Source organism: Pempheris klunzingeri, chromosome 12 (assembly GCF_042242105.1).
Source record: "Pempheris klunzingeri isolate RE-2024b chromosome 12, fPemKlu1.hap1, whole genome shotgun sequence".
NCBI lineage: Eukaryota > Metazoa > Chordata > Actinopteri > Acropomatiformes > Pempheridae > Pempheris > Pempheris klunzingeri.
This window is the reverse complement of record NC_092023.1, coordinates 18,182,918-18,198,641: the sequence shown is the minus strand read 5'-3', so window position 1 is coordinate 18,198,641 and position 15,724 is coordinate 18,182,918. Positions and strand designations below refer to the sequence as shown.

Genomic DNA, 15,724 nt, shown 5'->3' with positions numbered 1-15,724 from the left:
CTCTGTGGAGTTGGCTGTTAAATTTTTCATGACCTGAGAGTCTTTATTGAGCAGAAACTGATCTCATTCTGCTGTTGCCAGTGTCATTCCAATATATTTTTGTTTTGGTGAAGCTACAATGATTTCAGAGCCCTGACTTAATATAGCCGTATCGCCTGTTTTGTTCCCTGACTAGGAGGGCTTAAACACTGTACGCTTTGAATCAGTAGTAATCAGGGAGGTGCTAGTGCTCTGTTCAGCCAGGACAGAAGTACTCTATGGCCAACAATGCTGGTGCACCATCACATCTGAAGGGGAAAAAGCTTTTTATGGCGTGAATAAATGTAATAAATGTTATCTAGTGTAATGTGTGCACGTCTGACTGACACCCAAGTAGATTGTCCTTATAATTACTACCTGAGCATGCCTTTTTTTCTCTATCTGATGTGATGTATTTTAGTAAAGTTAAGCTGCAGTTTTTCAAACACTTGAGGGTTGTTTCTTTCCAGGCCAGCCGCAGGTGCTTTTTGTCCCCCCATGCCAAATCATTTTCGTATGTGTTTAATCAAGCACGCGTGCCTGGAGAGTATTTTCCACATCAATGGCACTAGGTGAACAGCCAGAGAACTGGTCTTGATTGACTTTTGCATGCAGAAGCAGAGGTGGCGCTTGAGGCATATGATAAATACAGCTCTGCTCTTTTTAGGACAGAATATCAGATGAGAGCAGCTCTCATGAGGTGTGTGTGGTGTGTTCGTTTGTTTCGAGTTGGCAAGAGGATGTTGCACCTCCCAAAGGCACAGGAACTCCACCTCTCTGAGCTTAGTCATCTCGATTGGTTGATCTTCTGAAACGTTGTCTGTTGTTCAGCACTGGCAGGAGGGATGAAAATAAATAAAAAAGGAGTCAGTGTTTTCCTCCAGACAGCTGAGGGCTAAATGGCAGTCTAATCCGAGGAATGGAATTTTCTTTCATAGTTTTAGCTGAATGCAGGGGGGCGGGGCGCCACCAGTGGAAACAACAAACCGTCCTCTATTTGTGTTGGCATGTGAGCATGACAAATGTAAATCTGTTCTCAGTAGTTTGTTATTGCCCCTGCCTTGTTTAGTTGGGGAGGTTTTGGCAGCCACAGCTGTCAAGATAACCCAAGCTGCCCTCTCTGACTCAGTAGCATGACTCTTTCACTGTGAAGAAGAGGGAAACAGACTTAGAGGAGGGGAAGCAAAAAGAGACAATATTAGTATAGCAGAGGAGCCTGTTGTATGGTGTACACAATAGCAGTCCAGCTTTGTGGTGCAGCCATGACTGACAAGAGAGCCGGTTAGCCAGTGCGTCATGCAAACCTGGTGCTGGCAAGGGCAGCTGGTGCTGAGGCCAGGCTGCACTAAGGACTAATGAGGTGTTTATCTGAAAGGTGGGGAGGCTGAAGTGCACTGGACTCTGCCCCTGAATCCCATCTGTCAGAATCTCAGAGACATTGGAGAAGAGGCAACTTGTCCTGGCTTGACTGTGACGGGCTCATGGCCTTTTTAACAAAGAAGATGCAATTTGCTCATCTGTCAAGAAACAGGTTTCTGTCCTTTTTCTGACAGATTTTCAGTGGTTGATTCATTACCATTTTACATTATATATTTATAATCTCTTTGCATTATACATTGCGTTATACATGTCCATTACTTTGAACCAAAGAGCACAGAGAACCCCATCAGTAACAGTTTTATCTCTTCACAGTGCAGGAAAAATAACATGTCTCACTACTCTTAAATTGGACTGGGCTGGATTATTAACAGTTAACAAGGCACGATTCTTAGTTTTAGTATTGAGTACTGTATCTACTTCCACCCCTTGATTATCAGTCAGAGTGTCCCATTTGTACGGCAGCCAAACTCTGCTTGCTCTGCATGATAACTTGGCTGAAAGTTAATGCAACACCTGTTTGATTAATGGAAAGGGAGCGTTTTCTTGTCAGATCACCACTCTGCTGATCCTGATAATCTTCACCTCTGCCAAAGGCTCACAGATGAGATTCTTTTTCAGTGAGTGTGTGGCCCAAAGTTGCTACATATTTTAGTTGTCTATCAAATAAGATAATGCAGAATTTAGCCTCAGGTTGCAAATAAATTAACAAAGGATATGAAACTCATTCCCTTTAGATAATTGGAGAGTGGATTTTTAAGCGTATTGATGTTTAACGTGTTTGTCAGGAAGGGCAACATTTTGCTCATGCATGTGTGGTGCATTTCACACATTATTAGCAGTTCAATGATGACACAATTTAAGGATGTCTCAGTCATGTTTTTGTGACCCAGATACTAATCTCAGTCATTTAATCAGGGCTTGTACAAAGTCTTGAAAGTTGGAAAAATGCTTAATTTTTTATCATGTTTTCAAGGTTAGGAAAAAGCTTAAATTCAAATATACTCGTTGAAAAATGCTTGATTTGGTGTTTCATCTACACAGTCACTTATGTAAACCAAAAATCTAATATTATTTCTATATATCTATATGATATCTTAAATGAAACAGTCGCGTCGTCTCCTGGCGTCTCAAACCAGATGATAATCATGATCCAAACATACAATAAAAGTTAATATGAACAGCTAGTAAAATAAACAGTGTGACAATATGCATTGATTGCTGTCGATGTGAAAGATTTCTGTCAACGTCATTTTCTGCGATTTCGTTTGCAGCAACAATTTAGATGTGATGATAAAGATTTCGTGCGTAAAAAAATATTAACCTGCAAACAGTTCAAACATGTGTAAGACCTCAAACTCACAGAAGTGGACTTTCTGTCCTAAAAGTGGTTTGTTCACGACAGGAGTTTGTGCCACGGAGGCCTGCGGCAACTGGTTTAAGTGATGAGCTCCTAGACTGCTGCCGTAGTTATACAACCTGTTCACTCTCTGTTGTCCTCGTGGGAACAATGAACAGCTGTTATGAACTTAGACACAGTCCCTCAGACTTATGTATTTGATTCGGGTCTCTTATAGTGCAGCTAGGAGAAAATGAAAGGAAAAAATTGTGATTTTACAAATAACTAACTTGCACAGTAAAATGGATATGCATGACTTCTTTGGAGAAATGTTTTCAGAGCCATCTTTCAGTTGTGAATTTTCTAGCTAACTTGATGTGAAGTTATCAGTTATGGACTCCATCCATTCATTCAGAAAATAAGAAGATATGTTGTCTTGTTCAGAGCACTGCCCAGAAAAGGTACATTTGCAGCTTTGCACATTAGACGTATTGGCTAAGTGCGTATATGACATGTTGCAATTGGTCTTGATTTGTCCCGTCTGCAGGAAGTGTGGCCCACTTTAGCTCTTATCCTAGAATGGTGTCTGACTATGCCGGGTTAGGTGGGGCCTTTTCTGTAGCCCACCCTCAGTTAATTCATCTCTGTACGACATGAGCCACAAACATCGCCTGCCCTCACCCTCACACAGAAAGTCTGTTCTCTCCGTGTACTCTACCTTCTGCAAATCTGTTCTTGGGAGACGGAGGGGGGGGGGGGGGGTGTCATCATTGGATGTTTGATAAACATCCAATGATGACACAAGATGGTGCTGTATGTTTCGGATAGCTTCTTCTTTGTAGTCATCAAAGCAGGAGTGAAGTGGCCTTTTTGTTTGCTCCCTCAGAGGCTTGTTTTCCAATACCCAGAGCAGATGGTATGTGTTTTCCATGGATGAATCACTGAGCCGGGTGGGTTTTGCCTCGCTGGCGTAGACCAGGTGAAGCTTGTATGCGTGTCTCCCTGGCTTAGTTGTGAGGATAAACCTGTGTCAGTAATCTATATGTATACAAAAAAATCTTTGAATTCACTGGTTTCTTCTTATTTCCTCAGACTCTGGAGGAGCCCCCCTACTTGACAGTAGGGACAGATGTGAGTGCCAAGTACCGAGGGGCTTTCTGTGAGGCCAAGATTAAGACTGCCAAGAGGCTGGTCAAGGCCAAGGTAAGTCACAGTTCTCATCAGCCAACATTAAAAGTGTACTGACTGACTGTGTTGTGTGCGTAAAGTGGTATGCAGCAGGGTGACAGGCTCTTGTCTTTGTACAACGGGGCTACAATCAAGATCACACTGCTCAGCGTCAATATAGGTCCTGAGGTTTGATTGAAAATGGTCACAATTTCAACATTTTTTTTTTTTAAATCCTGTAAAGTTGGGATGAATTGAACGTCCTCATATTAGATTGATTCTGAGACTGTGCATATACATTTTTTTGTCTCGTGTTGCAAAAAATCCAGCTGTGTTGCTTGCATGCCAGAGCTCTACCAGCTGGCTTAGGTTGTTAATACTGCTCATGCAGTTGAAACGCTGATCAGGGCCCCAGCTGTGACAGATGCGGGGTCTGACCCAGCCCACCAGGTACCCATCACACCCTCAGGCGTCCCCCTACCCACAGCTTTCACATTTTGTAGTGCGACTGGTCTATCTCCGATGGTTTATGCCTTGCTGATGAAGGCATTGCATGATGCTCGTACTACAGTATCTCATTTCCCAGTGGGGCTGGAGCATCTGGATAATACAATAGAGACGGATCGCTTGTCTCTCGTTCTGCTAGAGTGTGTGGGAGGAACAAAGATTGGATGCTGGCTTTTTCACTGTGTCAATGCACTGTAGTTCCCCCCGTAGAGACAAAAGAGCAGAGATGCTCTGCCATTTTGACACACAAGCTGAAATCATCAAATGACATGCCTTTTTGTCTCATGGGCAGAGACAAACAACATGACAAAGTAGACCATGTGATGTTCTTAGATTAAATATTAAGGGCTAAAATGAAGCTAAAAGGACAGTCTTAGCTCATAAATGAATTACCATACTAATTGGCTGAGTGTGGGGTTTGTTTTTGGGTAGCTGTAATGTGAATGTGGGCTCTGTTACACAAACGCTAAAAGATGGCAATTATTCAGTGGTTGTTGTGAGCCTGAGTATTCCTCTGTAATGAATTCATCCTTAGCTCTTTGATTCATTAATCTCTGTCTGCTTGTTTAACAAAGTCAATGGTTGCAGCATATGGCGCTGGTGCCTTGTGAGTGATTTTTAAAACCCAGAAAAAGATCTGCATGACATTATTATTTATGATGATGATCTGTTCTGGAAGACCTGTAAAAAGTCAATTAGCACCATGTTGGCATCACTCACTGCGACATGTTCAGCACACATATGATCAGTCAGGACGAACCCTATGGCACAGTAACAAGCCCTGTTTCAACAAATTACCGCTGCATGGCAGAATTAATGTGCTATGTATTCATTCTGCATTTTCAAGTAGTTTTTGCTACAGATTTCACTGCAGGACGCAAATACAAGAATGTCTTCAATGGAAAGAAATGCCTCTGCCTTACGAGGTGACTTAACATTTGTTGTTCTGGTAATGTTACTGAAGTCAGTTGTGTTTCCCAAATGGCAGCAAAAGGCAGCACCTTTAAGCACAATTTTTCTTTTCAGTCGCTGACTTTCGGCTTCGTTTCATTGTTATCCATAATGTTTGTCAAATTGTTTAACTGGTGTCCCTTGGCCAAGTGTTAAATTATCCATTAAAATGACAATGACGCAGACAAAATGTAAAATCAGAGCAGCAAAAAGGACAGAAATGGTCTGGGGAAAAATAACTGAAAGAACCTGAGTTGCTGTTAAGTCGTATCTGAGCTGTCGCATATACTGTCTGTGCTTGTAAGCTAGGATTCATGTCGTCTTTGATGTTTATTGCCAAAAGACAGAATACCTGTCTGCAGTCAAATAAGCTTCAATAAATCAATATTAGAGTCTGCCTCATGTTGCTACATCAAGTAAACAGACATAACTTACTTTGCTCACTAACCATTTTGAGTTTAGTATAGTGAAACATCCTGCAGCCTTTTTAGTTTTATTGGAAGAGTCTTGTAATATTATGGACTGTGAGTTCCCGCTAAACATATTCATATCACATCCATTTGTTGCTCTTAGGCTCTATTTTGTCAGAAATATGGTTTCATATCTTTGTTCCAATATTTGTTGATTCGTCTAAGTGGTTGCACAGTCTGTGTGTACAGTTACAGGGCTCTGTGCAGCCATGTAGGAACCAAGCTTTGTCAGGAGTCGGGTGTTAGTGAGGTTTTAGATGGCGAGAGTTGCCCTGCCTCTGTCTGTGAAGACAGGGATTCCTTTATTCCACCGAGCAGGAATGTTATTATCTCCATAACTGATGAAATGCTGCCTCCAGAAGCTTTTTATTCCTTTCTCCTCACTCTTGTTTTACGACCTGACAATTCAACAGCATATTTCTTTCATTCATTGTCTTGATCCTGACTTCACAGCGAGACTTTGATTGCCACGTCTGCTGCTTTTATATTTGAAAATGACTGAGGGAGCATTGTTTTGAATTTGTTGCCTTATTTTCCCTGCCCTTGAATGGCTGTTGATTCCAAACTAATTCACAGTCAATAAAGGTGAAGCCAGTTTTCCATTATGATTATATTACAAACATAATAGAGGGAAGCACATGAGCATTTTGAAACATGAAGCAGGGAGGGGCATTTGTAATACAAAACAGATTCTGTGCTTCTGGCTGCTTCAACACTTTTCACACATGCTCCTTGATAAATATGTGACAGTAAATGGCTGCAGGTGTGTGTGTGTGTTTATGTCTGCCTTGTGGTCTTTTCTGTCACTCAGTGTTTTGCCGGGTCGCCATGCAGATGCTAGACTACCACAGCGTGATCAGATTATGCTCTGCCGTGGCTCACTTAGGGGAGGCTGCAGATGCAGAGATGGGGGGATGGTCAGTTAGTGTAGTCCCAACATTCGCAACAGAAATCCACCACAGTTGGCGCCAGCAGATGCAGCGCAGTTGACAACTGGGGGTCACTCACTCAACGACGCCATTAATGACCCATAGTATTAAGATTCACTTACATGCGGCTCACCTAATGACACCAAGAAGCCCCCTCTAGTATATTATATCGAACCAAAAATGATTTAAAGCAACAAACCCATCTCACTGCCAAGTATTGCATGAAAGTCCATCATTGTAATCAGTGCATTGTGGTTATAAAGTCCAGCAGCGTTCAAAGGGACGTGCTGCTTCTGTGAAGTGGAAAATTGATGTGGCCATGTCAGGCCTTTAGGGGATTGTTTGTTTATCCTCGTTACTGATTCTCCTCCCCTGTTGCCTCCCCCTTCCCCAGGTAACCTTTAAACCAGAGCTGTCCACGGCTGAGGTTCATGATGAAAACATCAAAGGACCTCTAAAGGTAAGGCAGGAAAGATGGAGGAGACTGATGTTGTCCCTCAGTCAGCTAGGACACCGTCATAACGCACACATTGTCATTATTTTCCCTTGTTTGCCTTTGTTTCGTCTTTTTTGGCTCAGGCTCCAAGAGCATAGTGAATGTAGAATATGCACCAGAGAATCAGTCAATGAGGCATTGGCTTTGCAATTTCATTTCAAGTCAGTTATGATTCTTGGAGCAGCAAAATGGTTGTCTCATTACTTTAAAACACATCATTAGGTTTGCCATTAGTAGCATATTAGGATGCCAAATAACAGCAGTGTATCCGTCCCACAGGTGGGTGCTGTTGTAGAGGTGAAGAATCAGGATGGAGTTTACCAGGAGGCCACAATCAATAAGCTGACCGATGCTAGTATATATACTGTTGGTAAGTCAGAAACAAACGGTCTGCTGACCCTCCTCACTCTTGTTCTGTCTGTCTCTCTCCACAGCTAGCTTGTAAACAGCATGTTTGTTTACAATGAAAAATCTGAAAGGGGTTTTTAGGGTTTGTATTTTCTGCAGTATATTCAAAGTTGTTGCAAAACCCACCAATTGATTCCCAAGAAACGGTCTCTCATGGTGAAAAGTTGCTGTTCCTGACATGCTCAGATAATCCAAATCTCTGTTTCAATCCTAATCATTACTGTTTGTATGATTTTTTTTTTTTTTAATTTTTGCTTTGCAATTTCTAACTGCAATTCTTTCAAGAGTACACAGTTCTAGTGTCGGATAATGAAAAGTATACAGAGTATAGTATAGTTCTGTATCTCTCAGCAGCTGCTCGTCACTTAAGAGTGCCCGTGGGCTTTTCTCCATCCCGAAACACTCACTCTTGGCACATGTTCATTCTTTTCATTCATCAATGAGGGAACAAAATCATGAGTCACTGTTAAAGTAACCTCGACTGTTTTCCCCTCATTGCTGTCGTCAAGAACATCTGAGTGACGAATAATGGAATTTAAGGATTTATCCGTCTGAGTTCTTAAATATGATGCATGTTATTATAATTTGTGTTATTTTAATATGAGTGTTTATTGTAAAAGTTAGTGTCTGGAGATTTGATATCAGGCAAGTTGGATACATGAATAAAATCAGTAAATCCTCAGACACTTCCCCACGTCTCTTTTATTTTACCATTTACTGCACTCTGTCTGGCGGAGGCAGCTTGAAGCTTTAATAAAGCTGTGAGCTGCCTGCTGAAGGATCTCTCTGTAAGCCTTAAAAGACGTGCTTAATTTTTTTTTAACATATCACAAATCAAGTAGATATTTTGTTACCGAGGCAGCAGTTTATTTGCGCTTAAGTGTGTGTGTTTGCATGTGTTGGTGGACTCCTAGCCTGCATACAGCAGTCTAATAGTTTGTCTCTCATATCTGCAGTGTTTGACGACGGCGATGAGAAGACCCTGAGGCGTTCCTCTCTCTGCCTGAAAGGAGCGCGTCACTTTGCAGAGAGCGAGGCAAGTATTGTGCTGTCCTGCCGTTTTACACCAGCTGCATCTCTCTGCTTTCTAGGGAAAAAAGATCATCTTATTTAGTCAACAGTCTCACGCCTCTACTCACAGTGGTCAAATGAAAGTCTATGAATGCTCAGCTGTGAAGTATTTCAAGGAAACTGATATCAACGCAAAGTTGCCAAGTTTAAACTGTATCTGTAGTGTTTGGTAAATCCTTCCCATTTGTAACTGACGAAATCCCAAGAGAATTTCTTCCAGGTATAGAAGATAAATCCTCTCTCTTTCAATTTGTTGTCTGAGAAGGTGGCACTGAGGCTCTCAGCTGTTGTTGTTTGTCTCCTCTGCAGACCCTCGACAGACTCCCTCTCACCAACCCTGAGCACTTCGGCACACCCGTCATCGGCAAGAAGGGCAACCGCGGCCGAAGATCAAACCCAATGTGAGTGTCATCCTCTGCCTCTGTGCGTCCTGCAGGGCTCATATCAAACTTAATATATCAGAGGGGATGCTGGGATGCTGCCGGGGAAGGATTTTCTGTAGCAATCCACAGCCATCAGCAACAGGCTCGCTCATTCTAAGTGTGCTGACAGCGGTTGAAATGAAAGAATTACTCTCATCTCCATCCGCTCATAAACAGCCCCCGAGGCCTGGAAGAGGAGAGCCTACTCGCCTCCTCCAGCTCCTAAATCACGCCGGATTCCTGTGCATGTGTGCGTGCGTGTGTGCGTGCGTGCTGTAAAGGCAGTGTGAGGTCCTACTGAATATCATGTCTTTCTTTCCCTCCTTTGACTGAAATGTTCCACTGGGTGTTTTATGCTCTGATGTGCCTACTCCTGGGAGACTGCAGAGTTTACATCAGGGAATGGGAAGTTCTGAGGGCTTCTTGGAGCTGCATATAATTGTGGCTCCTCTATGTTATAGAGACGACACTCTTCTACATAATCTCAGTTTCTGACACCCTTTGCTAATGGCACTCAATGAAAAGTCAATATTACTGTAAACACTGATGCAATATTGACTTTGAACTCCCAGCTGCACATTAGCACCTTAGACCTGTTGTCTTCCTGTGCATGAATAGTGGCTTAACTCTTGGATTACAATGATTGACAACGCATTGACATTACTGCAGATAGAAAACTGCTACTTTGCCATTTGTCATTTCTTCTTCTGTTAATGGTAAATCTGTAGTTCGACAATTTGGGACATATGCTTATTAGCGTTCATGCCAAGAGTTACGTGATGAGAGCGATACTTTCTCATGTCTGTGTGTTGGATATGAAGCCATCTTCTCATCTAACTTGCGGCAAGAAAGCACATTTTTATAAATCACAAGTCATTAGAGTAAGAGTAACATTGCCTGCTGCAAAAGTCATCATGCACGGAGCACGCTTGTTCCTACATGATTCTTCACTGCGAAGCTAGAATCCTTTGTTTATGACTTTGATTCACAGCTTAGTAGTAGTAGTAGTAGTAGTAGTAGTAGTAGTGGTAGTAGTAGTAGTAGTAGCAGTAGTAGTAGTAGCAGCCTGTCTGATTTACTGCTCCTGAGTCGTGCCAGACTCTGTGTGTGTGTGTGTGTGTGTGTGTGTGTGTGTGTGTATGTGTATGTGTGTGTACATAGAGTTGTGCTCAGAGCAGGCCCAGTGAGGCATAAAGAGGATGGAGGATCTGTTTGCCTGCTGGTGCTGCCTGCATGATCACATGGCTGCCTGTCTGCTGGCCGCAGTCAAGGCGTCATCCTGGGCATCAGGATGACTGTCAGACAGCAGAGAACGAGCCGCCTCGTCAGTACACCGATCCTAATGAGTGAGCTCATCAGTAGAGCTGGCCTTGTCTTTCGCTGCGCTACATAACGATAAGACTAGAAAGTTTTGTTGTGCAACGGATTGTTGGTTACACACGTTTTGATGTTTTAATGGTCAAATGAGAAGATTAATGATTAGCCGAAATCCTCTGCCTGCCTGTATTCAGACAGACCATTTTCCTAACCAATTTACATACAGCATGGATTTAATGTGAATTTTCTTTCATACAGTTGTGAAAACTAAATGTCAACAGTATTATACCTGATTGTGTTTTGATGACAAAGTGTCTACAATTTGAACAGGACCTCAGAATTCAGTGTCCCACTTTCATACATTCTTCTGAAATAGAGGAGGTGAATATTTTTAATACAGTTGCAACTAACAATTATTCCTTTTATTAAGTGAGTGATCGTTTAGTCTCTAAAATGTTAGAAAATGGTGTGTCTGATCAGCCGACCAAAAAAGTTTTGAGTCACGATAAACGAAAAAGAAAAGATTTTAAAAAAGCAGCAAGTCCTCACAACTGCAAAGCTGGAAGAAGGAAATGATTGGTGTTTTTGCTTGAAAAATTGCTTACATGTTTGATTGATCAAAAATTGACTTGTTTCCACTGTTACTTGTAACTTACGAACTTTCACACAGGAGTAGAAGTTCATTGCACTGTTAAAGTTGCATATAAACTGAACTGAATTTAGCAGACATAATGAAGGTAAAAGAACATGCTGACTGTACCTTTCTAAGGTGCGGTCCATCGAGTAAACTGTCCTTTTCCCAACTGGCCCACAGCCAAGAAGAAGAGTTGTCTTCATCCTCCAGTGAAGAAGAGGAGAGCGATCAGCGGCAGAATGAGGATCTGTTCGGCAAAGTGGTGTGTGTGGAGGGGGTCGTCACCGGGGACAAAAAGAAGACCACGTGGTATCCTGCTCTGGTGAGCTCATCGTCTCCCTTCCTTCACTGTGAACAAACAGGCACCACTGCCTCTGGTCTCCCAGTACACTTCCAGCATTGTGCCATCTCATCTAAACGCCTGCTTGTGTAACCTCAGCACTCAGCAGGATTATCTTATTGCACCCACCAGGACATGTTGGAAATATGCACGCTGTTGCAGTTAAATAGCTGATTTTTGTAAATGAGACAAAGTTTTTGCAGCAGCTACCTGACCTCTGCAAAACAGCTCTACTCTTATTTTACAGGGCAACAATGCAGCACAAACACTGTTTTGATTTTTAAGTCTTCTCCTGTCCATGTCTTTCCACCCACCGTTAACTCTCAGCCAGTGTCAGCGCACAATGAAATGGTGACAGGCGTTGGTTGTTTATGTAAGTGTTACAAGTACAAGTGGAAGAATGAGAGAGGGTGGGGAGAGCTGTCCCTTTAACTGTGTAGTCAGCAGGGCCCCTCCTCCAGGGTTGGTTGTTCTTGGCTTGCTGTTGACCGAGCTCCATGTCGCCTCCCTGTGACAGTTCAGAGAAGTACATCACACAGTAGCCTGTCATTGTTTACACTGTGACCGTGTGGCAGAGGGGTGGAGTAGTGCACTGGTAGATGTCTCATGCAACAGATGATACATGGCTGTGACAAAGAGTCTGCCCTTAAAGACCTGGCAAAATAAAAGTCAAAAGATCTTCATGTGCTAGCTGGGTGCGCTTATTTGCACATCTGCAACGCAGCATATGTGTCAGAGAGGAAAACAGTATAACACAATGAGTCATAGTGTTCAAGTAAAAGCATCCACCCTGCAAGCGTGTATGTGTGTGTGCTGTATAAACAAAGAGAGCAGAAGTCCTGGTGAAAATCAAATCTCCATAACAGCAGTGCTGCCTCCTGCGGGTTCGACCCTGGCAATGGAACAGCTCATACTGTTGTGATTCTCAACGCCAGTAAACAGCAGCAGCACATGTGCTGCGTGTGGGCGCACACGCCTTACACATCGCTCCTCATCTCACTCGCTTGTTTGTCTTTACTTCGTAGACAGCAGACTTTGTAATCCATCAGTGTGGCCTTTTGCTGAAATTACTGTAGTCACTGACTCGTGCTCTGACACCCCCTGCCCTCCTCCACTTCACTGTCACACACAAAACACCACCTCATCTGACCTCTTCACTGTCTCTTGTTTCTGTGCAACAAGGTCATCTCCCCGGACTGCCATGAAGACGTGACTTTAAAGAAGGACAACATCTTCGTCCGCTCGTTCAAGGATGGAAAATTGTGAGTCATTGTTAATGTACTGAAAACTACATTTGCACCATTTGACATTTTAGGCAGGTACTATTTGCACCCGGGTATCACTAGTCAACAGCACTATTTTGCACAGACAGGCGTATGTTGCAAAGAAGATATTTTGTGTTTAATGTACACCGCCTTTTGCCTTCATTCAGCCATCACACCCACATTGATCTGAATTTGAAATTATCATACTGGACCAGGTATAAATAGCTGAAAAAGTCGACACTTTGGACATTTTAGTTTGCAATTATACATGACTTATAATTTTTAGACTAAGAAGAGAACCAATCTTTCAGTGCTGGTGTAGAACATCCCCACCAGGAGTCGTTAAATAAGTGTGTTATTGGGAGTGAACCTGCACTATATTATCTATATTTCAGATAATATCTGTACTTTTTTCTTCTTATTATTTTGCCTTTTATAGATTTGTATTTACTGTTACAATGTGGTTTCAGTTATTATCATCACATTTCTACTGCTTGACTAATTAACTGTGCATGTTTTTAAAAAATGAAGTGAAGTGTCCAATATACATTGTTTGTAGCAGTAGAATAATATATCCTCAGATCTCTATTCTTCTATAGCTACAAACAGAGTTTATATTCTAAGACGCTGTGTGCCTGTGTGTTGTTGTGATTTTATATGTCCATAGGCTATAAGCGATGTAGTAGTAGTATAACCGTTTACTACTGCAGTCATTCGTGGGTAGAAACTTACACCGCACTCGACATTAAGTGAATTTGGTGTTTGCTTGCTGTTCCAAAGTCTACTTTTGGGTATTGTTTGAATTGATGACAGAACAGTCTTGACTTTACATTTCTTATTAGATACCCTGCGTAACTCATCAGTGTGACCTTAATCTGCACAAAAGAAATGTGACAAGTCCCGCCTATCACGTGCATTTGGGCTAATAGTCAGGTGAAGGGTGGGGGTGATGAGACAGGGAAGAGATGATGATTCAGAGAAGAGCTGGAAGTCATATACTTGTTATTTCTGGCATCCTGTGATGACTTTTGTTGCAAATTAAATTGCTCTGAAGCAGTTTTCCTTTCTGTTCTGTAGCAATTTGATTTCACTCATTGAAATCAGCTCAGTGTATCCAGTGGTAGATGCAGGAAATATGTCGGAAAATCTATATCATTGTTAATGAGATTTTCAGGTCTGTTTCCCTCTGATCCTTCTGATTTTCAACACTAGTTTCTATACCTTCATGTCAGCAGTGCTACAGTTGTTAGAATACTGCACTGGTGCTTTTCTTTCACAGCACACACACTCCTCTTGTCATTGTTTGTTATTGTACTTTTTATCATCTGCGCCAGCCTCTTTTCGTCTATTATTACCGAGTTATTCTAAGTTGCTGCTCCCTGTGTGATGTGTTGTTTGAAGAGGGGTCACATCCAAAAGCCATACGACCTCTCCCGCACTGCTCCGGGGTCAGCCTGTTCACTTTCCTCTGGAGGATTTGGTATTGTTAGTGATAACCATTCAGCGTGCCTTTCAAAAACAATGGGTTTGGAAAACATTTTTTTAGGGAAAGCAAGGTCACATCCAAAGGGGAGACGGGACTTTCCAGGAAGTGGTTTCTCTCATTTAGCCAAATCTGGTTACTGTAGTAACAATGGAAACAGAAGCCATGTCTGTTATTTTTTGTTTGGCCCGGCATGAAAGCTGCCTTTGACGAATACAGAAAAAGACAGTGTAATCACTGAGTAAGTTTCTAACTAAGACTCTCACTATCAGCTAAACAAAATTGGTCGCTGGACGTATTCATTCATGCATCTCATATTTAGAGCTGAAACAATTAGTCAGTTGAACAAATAGTCAGTAGACAGAAAATGAATCACCCATTTTGATAATTGAGTAATCGTTTGAGTCAAAATGGCAAAAAAATAGCAAACATTTACTTCTTAAAAGAGAGATGAATATCATAGGAAGAGTCTGAACTAGAAGTATAAAGTGTAAATACTGTAACATGTGGTGTATATGTGAAAACTTCAAATTCAATAATTTGCTCGCCTCACATTTGTCACTATGCCATGGACCACAGAACATCCGATTTGGAATGACTAACAAAGGGTAAAGTTTATTCTGGAGAAATGTCTGGCAGCAGCACTTCAATGTGTGGACTTTATTTTTAGCCGTGCTAGCGGCACGTCTCTAGCAACAGTCAGATGGTCCAACACTTTGGTCCAGATTCTGTTCAGACGTTTATGGTCCCCAGAGGATGAATCTTGTGTTGAGTCTCCATCCAGCTGCACAGCATTCTGATAACATACCCAATCTACTAATAACAATTAAAGAAGATTATTGATGACAAATATCATTAAACTGAAGAGTCTTTTCTATCACCTCTTGGTTTTTTTTCTTAATTTTATTTACTTCATGACAGATCTAGTCACTGGATCGGCTCAGCTGACTGCTGACACTACAGCAAATCGTCTCTCTGACTGCTTTCAGCTTACAAGCTCCACTCATCCAACTATCTGCCAAACAACCAACACTTTGCCCAGCTGCTGCAGAGATGTTGTAACAAAGCAGGGTGCAGTCTTGTCTGTTCAGGTTTTAAGGTTGTTATTGCAGCTGTAAGGTAAAAAGACTTTAGGTTGCCTACTCTTCACTGCTTCACACTTAATCTTTATAGTCAGACTTTTGTTTTGAGAAAACAGAAAATCTGCTTAGATTCTGTTTGGCCTTACTTCCAGTCACACCATAGAGCTGAACCTTGACGTAGTAACACTCGCTACTGTCCACACTGTCACTTCTGAGCACATATTCATCTAAGTCGCTGTGTTTTGCAGTTACACGGTGCTGCGGAAGGATGTCCGCGAGTTGAACAGCGATTGTCCCCCAAAAGCCGATGCAGGGCTCAAACCAGGTGAGTTCAAAGTAAAGCTTAAAGAGGTAAATCTCACAGAATTGACGCACAGCGTGTGTAGCACCTAGTCCTCTGCATTTGTGGACTGGTGTGTGAAAACGCTCACAGAGTGGGTTGCAGCGG

General features: G+C 42.1%; 1 protein-coding gene across 4 annotated transcripts in view; it reads left to right on the top strand.

Moving 5' to 3' along the window:
- Positions 1 to 15,724, top strand: part of arid4b (AT-rich interaction domain 4B) — a 36,803-nt gene that overhangs the window by 8,589 nt on the left and 12,490 nt on the right. For all 4 annotated transcript variants that reach the window (XM_070840720.1, XM_070840719.1, XM_070840718.1 and 1 more), the window contains exons 3-10: positions 3,827 to 3,937; positions 7,153 to 7,218; positions 7,534 to 7,624; positions 8,619 to 8,698; positions 9,043 to 9,134; positions 11,287 to 11,428; positions 12,629 to 12,708; positions 15,525 to 15,601. In XM_070840720.1, the coding sequence (XP_070696821.1) occupies positions 3,827 to 3,937; positions 7,153 to 7,218; positions 7,534 to 7,624; positions 8,619 to 8,698; positions 9,043 to 9,134; positions 11,287 to 11,428; positions 12,629 to 12,708; positions 15,525 to 15,601 (739 nt within the window). The remainder of the gene's footprint in view (positions 1 to 3,826; positions 3,938 to 7,152; positions 7,219 to 7,533; positions 7,625 to 8,618; positions 8,699 to 9,042; positions 9,135 to 11,286; positions 11,429 to 12,628; positions 12,709 to 15,524; positions 15,602 to 15,724) is intronic.